This window comes from Geospiza fortis, unplaced genomic scaffold, assembly GCF_000277835.1.
Source record: "Geospiza fortis unplaced genomic scaffold, GeoFor_1.0 scaffold192, whole genome shotgun sequence".
In the NCBI taxonomy this organism is placed as follows: domain Eukaryota; kingdom Metazoa; phylum Chordata; class Aves; order Passeriformes; family Thraupidae; genus Geospiza; species Geospiza fortis.
The window spans coordinates 7,099,643-7,110,144 of NW_005054315.1; the positions used below are offsets into that span (position 1 = coordinate 7,099,643).

The 10,502-nt window shown below is 39.1% G+C and overlaps 2 protein-coding genes across 2 annotated transcripts in view; one reads left to right on the forward strand and one right to left on the reverse strand.

Annotated features, from left to right (window-relative positions):
* TMEM182 (transmembrane protein 182) overlaps positions 1-468 on the reverse strand; it is a 31,736-nt gene extending 31,268 nt beyond the window's left edge. Inside the window, exon 1 of the mRNA XM_031056198.1 lies at positions 401-468. The gene's annotated coding sequence lies outside the window, so the exon portion shown is untranslated. The remainder of the gene's footprint in view (positions 1-400) is intronic.
* Positions 469-1,736: 1,268 nt separating this feature from the next.
* Positions 1,737-8,436, forward strand: MFSD9 (major facilitator superfamily domain containing 9). Its single transcript, XM_031056214.1, has 5 exons — positions 1,737-1,843; positions 3,115-3,158; positions 4,376-4,505; positions 4,899-5,108; positions 5,633-8,436. The coding sequence occupies exons 1-5, from the start codon at positions 1,774-1,776 to the stop codon at positions 6,418-6,420; spliced, it is 1,242 nt and encodes a 413-aa protein (XP_030912074.1). The 5' UTR covers positions 1,737-1,773; the 3' UTR covers positions 6,421-8,436.
* The last annotated feature ends 2,066 nt before the right edge of the window (positions 8,437-10,502 follow it).

Sequence of the window (10,502 nt, forward strand, 5' to 3'; positions counted from 1 at the left end):
CTGGGCTCTTTTACCCCTGCAAACAGCCACGCAGTTCGACACACGGGTCGGATTTTTATCCTATGAATGCCATGGAATAGCGTAGCACCCGAAAAGCTGAGTCTTCCCTTGGTGCTTATAAGAGCTGCTTCCTGTTCTTGAAATAGCCGTGGTTCCTGTAAATTTACCACCACCACCACCCCCCCCCCAAAAAAAAAACGCTAAAAATATGTTTCTCTTAAAATAAAAAAAAAGTCTCCTGTTGAAAGAACAGGCTTTTTAAAAGGTTCATACTCTGTAGTGATTCCTGAGCCTCAGGAAAGTGCCGTTTAATTAATTTGAAATTAAAAGCGACGATTTGGAAAATGAATACAAAATAAGTAGGAGTTTGCACTGTGAAATGTCAAGATAACTGTCTTACCTACTGTTAGGTTGGGCGATAGAAACGACCCAGCTGGTTTATGTCGTGGAGCAGATATCGCAGGGAACTCTGCTCCTTTTTACTGGCTTTTAAAGGCTGTGGCTCTCCAGCCCTGAAATCGCTTATTGACACTGAGCTGGGGCACACAAGAAAATCAAGTGAGTGTCCTTTTAGAGGATGCGGTGTTGCAAGCTTCCTGTAGGCAGACAAATAAACGCAGCATATCTGTCACTCTACAGAAGGAATTACACAGTGGAATAAGATGTAACTACCCATCAAAGGATAGTGGTTGATGGGTCTTGCTCTACCTGCATGCCTGTGACAGTCCAGTACTGCCAGGGCATAGTCTGAGACTTGTACTTCTTAATGTCTCCTTTGATGACCTGGACAAGGTCACTGAACCTTTCTTCAGGTTCACAGATGACACCTAAGATTGTATTACTGAGGATGTTTGTAAGTGGTGTGCTCTGTTCATGCTAATGTGTTTAATGATTCTAACCTTGTAAGCCTCAATTTCAACCATCAAAAAATAATTAATGACAGACTGTGAGAATTCGCTTAGTGACACACATTGTTACAGTTAATCAGTCCTTGAGGTAGTCTAGTTCACTTCAAGCAGTCAGTGATGAAAGGTGATTGTGCTCCAATAGATCTCCTAGGGACACTGGATGCTGTGCCAGATTGTAGTAGTACTGAAAGAACTACTGGGTCAAAGTGGTGAGCTTAACAAAAAGTAATAGAGCAAAAGGAACAAGTAGGAGATTCTTGTACTTCTCAGGATGGGCAGTGTCCTTTACCCTCCTCTTACAAAATGTTTCTCAATTATGCTTTGCCTTTATTTTTTTTTTCAAGTTTCTGACTTGTCACATTTCCTAAGCTATACACAAAGGCAGTCTATTAGTAGGTTTAGATCTATTGTAGCTTCTTCCCCATTGTAGTTGGGTGAAAGTACCATTTTTCAATATATACGTTCTTTGCACAAATAAAAAGCATGTTTAGGTGATTTAAAGTAGACCACTTTGAACTTAAAGGGCTAATACAAAGTACTTTTCTTGTTAAACAGGTAAAGTTTAATATATTTAAAGGAATATTTAATGTTTAAATATATATCTTCAGAAGGATTGCATCTAAAGTGGGGGAAGAAAATTGATGTTTTCATAGGTTTAACTCCTGTGAGGCAATCCTTTATCTTTCAGTTTATGTGTTTTGTAATATGAAAAATTTTCTTTTAAGCTTGTGTTGATATGGAGATAATTTACTTTTTTTTAATTTATTTTTCTAATGATGACTGTTATTAAGCCAGGTTGCTATTGTCTTTATGAAAGTTACTAAAACTTTTCCTGCCTTCTTTTCAGGATTTATTTGGGGTGAGCATGGTGGTTCCTTTAATGAATCTTCATATCAAATCTCTAGGAGCAAGTCATACAGTTGCTGGAATCATAGGTGAGTTGCAGTACTTGATTTATGAAAGAATAAGATAAGGCCTGGATTTTGCCTTGCTGCAAATTGGACATTGGAACACAATTCTTCCTTGCTAATAGCATAATAAGAGATAAAGACAATTTCCCCATGAAGCTATAAAGGCAGCCATACTGTGTTAGACTCAGAGACCTGTCCAAACTCATGCACTGACAGTAGCCAAAAGCACATGCTTGGGAAGGAGCACAATTGGAAAGGACAAGGACGTCTTGCAGTGGCATTGGTACAGCTACTTTCCAGCATCCAAGAATTCACAGCTTAGCAATTTAGAGAGCCATAGGTGTTGCTTGTAGTTTTATTGTTATTTACACTTTGCAAATGGTGCTTCTGCAGCTGGTTCTCCAATGCTTTCCAATGTCCATGACTGTTCCCAGTTTGATTAAAATCCTTACAGCTGTCTTGGCAAAATATTTATTCACTTTTACGAATATTTACAAATAAATTCTGAAGATTTGGAATTTTATCTTAAAGTATTTAGTGCTTAGGTAAGTTCTGTGTCTTTAAAGTACCTTTTATGGTATTGTTTATGGTTTGGAGTGATACAGTATTTTCTTTATTCCCAGACATGGGAGCTGTTATTCAGTTTTATTATTTTGCATTCTTATTTAACACTTTGTTTGAAATAATTCTGCTTCTACACTGAGTTGAAAGGATTATTTTAAGCAGAAACTAGTCAGATATATGTTTTCATTTCAACAGTCTGCTTTGATTTTTAACATTAGAAAAAAAATAGGTTTGAGGTGTATTCTTATAAATTAGAGTCCAACAGATGTTTCTCTCTGCTTCTCTTTGCTCCTTCTCTTCTGTCACTAAATGCTGCTAAACTTCTAGCCTCCAAAATGAGAAAGTAGGGTCTGTGTTTTCTTCAGGGCTTCTGTGGTGCCTTGTAGTAGAATGAAGCACCAAGTGGAAAGTCCTTTCCAGTAGAGAAATTCTCCCATGATTCTGAGAAAGCAGTTATAAATGCCAAGATTGGTTTCGTTTAATACACCATACAAAGCAACATCATTTTACCTTACATAGTTTTACAATTTTCAGCACTTTTTTATTTTGTCATTCCCTGGAACTATTTCCTTTATTAAATGCTAAATTCCACCCTTGGTTTGTCCTGCTCCTTCTTCCCATTCTTCTAGTGAACTATTCCCATGATTTCCCATTTTTCATAATTTAAAATTTTATGCAGTTTTCGTTTAAAAAAAGCAGAATTTTTAACACTGGTATTTTCTTTGGTTTAGGATCTCTCTATGGTATAATGCAGCTATTTACCAGCACATTTGTGGTGAGTTCTAACACTGCATTCCAGAGCATATTGGTATTTCTATGGATTGTAGGGGAGAAAAGGGTGGGGTTAATAATAGCATTTCTTGACATTTTGAAAATGCATAAAGTGTTCATACAAGCATTTTGGTTGGAGGAACCAATTTTCAGTTTACATGAGAAATGGCAGTTTTCTTTATGGGGAGTTGCCAGGTTTTTCAGGCCCAAAGAGAATACAGTTTTTACACAAAAACTAGAATACAGATTTGGGCTCAGATACCTTAGTGACCAGGTCACAGTTACACAGAGTAAGGTCCTCTAGTGTTGGTGCTAGTAGAGCAGTTTCCTGCAGCGCAGTAGCCTGTCCAGAAAGCAGTCTCATGAGTCAGCTTTTCACAGCCTGTGATCTAGTTTGTTTTCCCTGCTTAATGAGCAGTGTCTTGTAATTCAGTGTATGGTCTAAATTAATCGTTCCATCTTTGATATTTGTTTGGTTTTGTTTTCTATTAGCTATCGATTTTTATATCCTAATATTACCCTGGTACTAGTTTTCTAGTTTTGAACAGAACAGATTATGAGAATGTCTCATAAAATAACTGTTTCAGGGTTTGTTATGCAGGACACCTGGGATAATTGCTGTAATTTTGTGGCATGTTCTTGGAAGTGCAAGACCATTGTCTACTTTCTTAAAAAACTATTTCCTCTTGGAAATCAAGAGGATTTAAAAGGATCAAGAGGATTTAAAATTTATCATGATTTAAAAGCATGATAAATGCAAGTTTTCTGTTTGCCCTCTGCAAACTACTTCTTACCTGTCTGCTCTCAGATAACAAACTCTTCATAGCCAAGGCCATTGCTTTTAGGATGTTCAGCAAGTGCCTGAGCAATGCAAGCAAATATTTGTGATTGATTATGGTAAGATTTTCAGAAGGCTGGTAATATTTTGTGGTATTTATTGCAGGACTGTGTTTTTAAAAGGGTGATTTTTTTTAATAAAAAAATTCTGTATACACAACATTAAATGAAATCATAATTTTGGCAGGTAGCCTGCCAGCAGGGCAGAACTCTCCTTGTGACTTCCAAATTTTGAGCACTTAGGAATGTTGTGTAATAAGCTTATTAGGCTTTCATTGACAGTCCTTTGATGTCTTTTCTCAATTTAATGTAGAAGTACTGGTTGATCACTGCACATAGTTCAATGTTATAGAAAGCTAATCTTTCTTTCCTGCTTTGTGGAAGGGCTGCTGGAGTGATATAGTAGGAAGACGGTATTCCCTGCTTGCTTGTATTCTTCTCAGTGCACTGGGTTACTTCCTTCTTGGAAATTCCACCACAGTGTTCCTGTTTGCTATTTCTAGAGTCCCTGTAGGTGAGTAAACACTTGGCATTTTGCGTTTTGCAGTTTAAATTCCCTGTAGTCTCAGGGTGAGAATTACTACAGGAGAAATCATGGTGTATGGATGGCTGCATAGCATCATCACTCAGTAGCACCAACTGAACCTTCGTATTGGAAAAGTCTCTACAAATCAAAAATTCTCATTATTTTTTTTCCCTGAGAATAATTTGAAATGTTGAGGCCTAACCGACCAGGCATCTAAACCCCACAAAGCTGCTTACTCCAGCACTGAAAAATTTGTGATTAATGGAATTTTAAAAATATAAATACGAATTTGGACCATTGTGACTTGAGATAGATTCTGTCTTTGTTTTGGACCGAGAGATACATGTTTTGTTTTATTAATTTGTTTCTATTTTGCTGCAGGTATTTTCAAGCACACACTGTCCATCTCTAAAGCCCTGCTGTCTGACCTGGTCTCGGAGAGGGATCGCCCTTTAGTAATGGGGCGCTTCAATGCAGCCTCCAGTGTGGGCTTCATTCTGGGACCTGTTGTTGGTGGCTACCTTGCAGAGTTCAAAGGTGGCTTTTACCAGACGTCCTTCATCTGTGCTTCTATCTTCCTTCTGAATGGTGGTAAGTTGTATGTCACATTCTGCATCTTGGGTCCCTTCATTCCTCATTTTGTCCTTTTAAGCCATCTGTAATACCTTGAATGCACAGTGTGTTTACCATCTATGGCATAATCATTTTGTATGTCAATACTACTGTTTGAATTTGAACTTGTGTGGAAGGGTGGGAATTTTGAAACAGTTATCCTCCAGGTGCTTCTCATTTGTTCTGCCTATGTCTCCTTTACATTCAGACACAAATGGGAGCTTTTGATGTGTCCAAAGATGAAGACTACAAATCAGAATTTTGACTTTAGCCATTAGATTTGTTTCTGTTGTGTGAGTGTGGCACTTCAGTGCTTTCCTGTCTTGCTTTCGCTGCATTTAAAATTGAACCAATACTATGAATAACACTAGACTTAATATTTGCAAATTTTTTAAGGACAAGTATTGTTGAAGTATTTTTTTAAATTGTTACAATCAAACTAATATCTTCTATGTAAAGTTGATGCAATTGAATGAAATCAGCTAATTTCTTCATCTATATAGGTCTTGTCTGGATGTTACCCTGGAGTGAAGAAAACACTAGCAATAGGAACCATTACCAAGACAAAGAAACAAACAGTTTCTCAGCAAAATCAAATCATGAACATCACGTGAAATCAGCAACTAGTAGAGCTGTGACAAACAGTAGTTTTTTCCAGTCTCCATGGATCCAAGTTGCAACAGTGCTGAAGAAAATTAAAGGAATTGCGTGCTCTAATTTGTGGGATGTATTTTTAGTGCGGTTCCTGATGTCTGTTACTATACTGCTGTATTATAGTAATTTTACTCTGGCCTTGGAGGAGAGATTTGGGGTGAAACCCTTGTTTTCTGGATACCTCTTGAGCTATAGCAGTGCGCTTGGAGTCCTGGCTGGTTGTTTGCTCGGACCAATAACAAGACTCTATGGGCACAACACTTACAGACTTTTGTTGCACTCCAGCACTTTTACCTGCACGCTGATTCTCCTGTATGCCTCAGCACCGAGCATATGGATGGTCATTCTCTCCTCCACGTTCTTGGCCTTCTCCACTACTATCGGCCGTACCTGTATCATTGACCTGGAGCTGACCGTCGGTGGGAACGAGGCCAGCGGGACACTCCTGGGTGTTGGACAGTCAGTGACATCAGTGGGACGTATTATTGCCCCACTCCTTTCTGGAATTGCTCAAGAGTTCAGTCCTTGTGGCCCTCCAAGTCTAGCTGTGGGACTAGCATTAGTTGCTATTGTTATAATGAACACAAACAAACAAAAATACTGTAGTCATGGAAGTGTGAAGTTAAAGAATCAGTAGTCACAATTTTGGATTGCACAGATGTATCTTCACCTGCCAGGCTTGTACAGTAATTACATGATTTTTAAAGAGAGCACATTATGTTCCTGTGGAAACAAGTATACGTATGTATTTCTGCTGCAGGGATGTTAAGTCTAGACAGATGTTATTCCAACAGGTACCACCAGGACATTTCTAATGTTGCTATATTGTACTGGCTGTGATTTTTTAAATGCATTTTTAACCTTTTTGGACGAGAAAAAGGAATGTCAGGAAACGCACAAATCCTTCTTGTAGCTCATTTTTGAAACAGTGTTTAGATTGGAAGATTGTTTAAAAAGGGTGAATCAAAGGTGAATTTTTGTTATTTAATCAGGAGAATTTGCAGTATGTTTGGCCTTAATTTCTTATTTTGTGGTCTGTTTCCTTTTGTCTGTTATGACAGTAGCTTATATAACAGGTTGTTTGCTTATGTGATTTTTGTGTAGCATGTTTTGTCCAGAAAACTTTCTGTGGACCATGGTTAGGCATTTTGGAGTAATTAGGCAACCCCTGCTGACTCCTGGTCTTTCCCAAGTAACAGAATTGGGTATATGCTAACTTCATGTACTAGAAGACCTAATCTTAGAATAATACAAGGCCATTCAGACTGAAACTGAGGCTGAATTTAAGTTTTATTGAAATTTGAGCTGGTGGCTTCTGTTTAGTAATAACTTCTACTGAGGAACTTTGTCATAATTTCTTTACATTTCCTGTGCAATTTTTCTACCTTCACTTTAGGAATAAATGTCCTTCTTAATTCTCTCAAATGACTAAAGGTGTGAGCATCTAGCAGTAGTTCATGGATCTGGATTAATGCATCCCCTCTCATCTCAGGCATAAGTGACATTTCAGTGACAAGAGAAATACGGTTTTCTTAGCATTTTAGTCCTCATTTGTGTGCGTGGCTTAACTGAAAAGAGGTTACTCTCAGAGCTGTACAGAGTTGTGGCACTCCTGTGCTATTTCCTGTTCAAGCTCATTGCTTGTAAGTTACCATTGTTTGTATTTTATATGAAACATGGAAAAAATGTATTTTGCTCTGATAATGTTCTCTATGATCTTCATTACATTACTTGATGAAAGTACAAAGTCAACTGTTTAAGTGTCTGGTTGGGGGAGTTTGATGCAATTTAGTTATCCCTTGAACACATCAGTGCAAGCACTCTTTCTGCTCCAGGTCAGTCATGGATGGTGCTTGTATTTTTCATTTTCATTTCTTTTCTGCTGCCTACTAGCATTCAAAGATTTTCTGAAACCTCCATGATTTCAGTGGCAGCACCATAGGAATTCATATATGGAACTCTGAATTGTTTTAATTTTATTTATTGACATAATCAGTGTCTTATTTCTACTGTGATTTCAGTACCTATCCTCAGAGTTCTTTATTACAGTAACATGTGTTTCATTTCTCTCTAGGAACTTGAGGCATTTTCAAGTCTCTTATCTTCTCTTGCCTTTCTTGGTAGATGCCCAAAACATTGTTGCTCTAAATTTCTTATTTTGTTTCTTTCCATCTTTTAATTTTCTTATTTTTTCCTTTACCTAAAACCTCCATTCTGTAAGTAAGAGCATTCTGTAAGTAAGAGATGTTTTGCATCTCTAGCAAGGGGTTAAGGAAAAGAGTTGAAAAAAAACCTTCAAAAATTAACATATATGAATGATTTTGTAATTTTTCCAATGCTTGTTGATTATATGACATAAAATTTACCCTTCTAAATTGCTGCACTGATTTAATCTGACTTCTGTGTTCATCTATCCTAATATATATCCTACTGAATGGAGGTTATAGAAGCCTCACATTTGAAAAATCTGTGGAAGCCTGTGGTCTTGGGGACTCGTTGCAACACATTTTACAGAAGTTTTTTGCTTGTAGGCCAAAATTACCCCTGAAGTGCCACAGAAACATTTCTTTTCTGTACAGGTACAGAAGAATTGCACTATGTTTTTTTTCTTTAAGGACTTTAAGAAATAAAATGAAGTCACATTCCATATGCATCATTATGTCACTGTGGGTTTTTTCCCCATCTTCCTCTGCTGAAGCTACAGCACAAAATAGAAGTGTTCAAGTCAATGTGAAGTGTGGATGCTTTATTTTTTTTTCCTCAAGCTGCAGTTAAAATCATTTTAATCTGTCTACATTTCTCATAAAGGGCACAGGAACCAAGGATTCAACCAGTAAATGGCTTGGCAGTGAATGAAAAAGAAGAAATAAAATGGAGAACTCTGCGACTCTGCAGTTTTGAAATGAAGTCTACAGCTACTGTTCCTGTGCCTGGAGGCCACATTTGCATCCCTTGTGTTGCCTCTTAGTTGCCATAACCATGCAAGTTCAGAGAGTAAAGATTCAATGATATTCCTCCAGATACAGAGATATGATTCCCTGTTTTAAGTTGAGGAAGGAGCAGTTGCAGCTAATTTTGGCTCCAGTCTAGTGGGCAAACTACTGAATTACTGAGCTGTTTCTTGAATCCAGCTGTAGGATCTTCTGTAGAAGACTGTAACAAACCAGATCTGAATATGGACTAAAGGAAAACAGTTTCTGCCAGCAAACCACTGCAAATTAAGATTTTTCTCTTGCTTGCTGTTACTTTATTTTGGGTTGGTTTTCTTGGGCCTGTAGGAAGGGTTGGGTTTTGGTTTGGTTCCTTGGGTTTTTTTGATCTTTGCCCTTCCCTTTGGTAAGTTAAGTGACTTTTTTGACAATTTTGATCAGCTCATGTTGAAGAGGCTGTTTATAAGTATTGATTTTATTGCTTTTAAATGATGAAGCAAAGGTAAGTTTGTTTTGGTTTTTTTTCCTGTTGGGGTAGGCTGTGTACTTTTGAAGAGATCCTTTATAAACATATCAGTTGGGGGGGTTTGACCCTGGCTGGACACCAGGTACTCACCAAAGCCACTCCCCTCTGGAACCAGACAGGGGAGAGGAGAGAAAGTAAAAGACTTGTGAGTTAAGGACAGGGAGAGATCACTCACTGATTACTTCAATGAGAAAAATAGACTCAGCCTGGGGAGATAATTGAATTACCAGTCAAAATCAGAGCAGGATAATAAGAAGTAAAATAAATCTTAAGAACACCTTCCTGCCACCCCTCCCTCCTTCCCAGGCTCTACCTCGTCCCCTGCTGCAGCGCAGGGAGATGAGGAGTGAGATGGTCAGTTCATCGCACATTGTTTCTGGTGCTGCTCAGAGAGAAGAGTCCTTCCCCTGCTCCAGCATGGTGTCCTTCCCACAGGAGATAGTCCTCCACGGACTTCTACAGTGTGAGTCCTTCCCACAGGCTACAGTTCCTCACTAACCACTCCAGTGTGGGTCCCTTTACCACAGGGTGCAGTCCTTCAGGAACGGACTGCTCCAGTGTGAGCTCCCCATGGAATCACAAGTCCTGCCAGCAAACCTGCTCTACTGTGGGCTCCTCTCTCCATGGGTCCACAGGTCCTGCTAGAAGCTGCTCCTGTGTGGGGTTCCCATGGGGGCACAGCCTTCTTTTGGGCATCCACCTGCTGTGACATGGGGTCTTCCAGAGGCTGCAGGTGAATATCTGCTCCCTGTGGTCCTTCATGAGCTGCAGGAGCACAGCTGCCTTACCATGGTATTCAGCACAGGCTGCAGGGGAATCTGCTCCAGGGCCTTCTTCCCTCCTGCACTGACCTTGGTGTCTGCAGGGTTGTTTCTCACACTCCTCTCTTCTCTGGCTACAACTGCTTCTATGAAATAACTTTTTTCCTTTTTTAATATGTTATCAGTCACTGATTGTCTTGGCCTTGGCCAGCAGTGGGTCCACCTTGGAGCCAGCTGGCATTGGCTCAGTCAGACAAAGGGAAAGCTTCTGGCAGCTTCGCAGAGAAACCACCACTATATCCCCCCTGCTCCCAAAACCTTGCCATGCAAACCCAATATACTACTTCAGACTTCCATTTCTTGTCATTTTCTTTCTTCTGAATTTACTCACTGCAGCACTATCACAGAGGTCAGTACCATTCTCATCTTCTGCGAACAAGTGGATTATTGAGCAGATAATGCAGCAACAAAACAGGAGTAGCACTGTTTGTGACCTGGCTTG

Excerpts from the sequence above, each read along its gene's own strand:
- MFSD9 (XM_031056214.1), top strand. The coding sequence starts at position 1,774 with ATGGTGGTTCCTTTAATGAATCTTCATATCAAATCTCTAGGAGCAAGT. Across the intron at positions 1,844-3,114 it reads TACAGTTGCTGGAATCATAG|GATCTCTCTATGGTATAATG; the intron begins GTGAGTTGCAGT and ends TCTTTGGTTTAG. Across the intron at positions 5,109-5,632 it reads TATCTTCCTTCTGAATGGTG|GTCTTGTCTGGATGTTACCC; the intron begins GTAAGTTGTATG and ends TCATCTATATAG.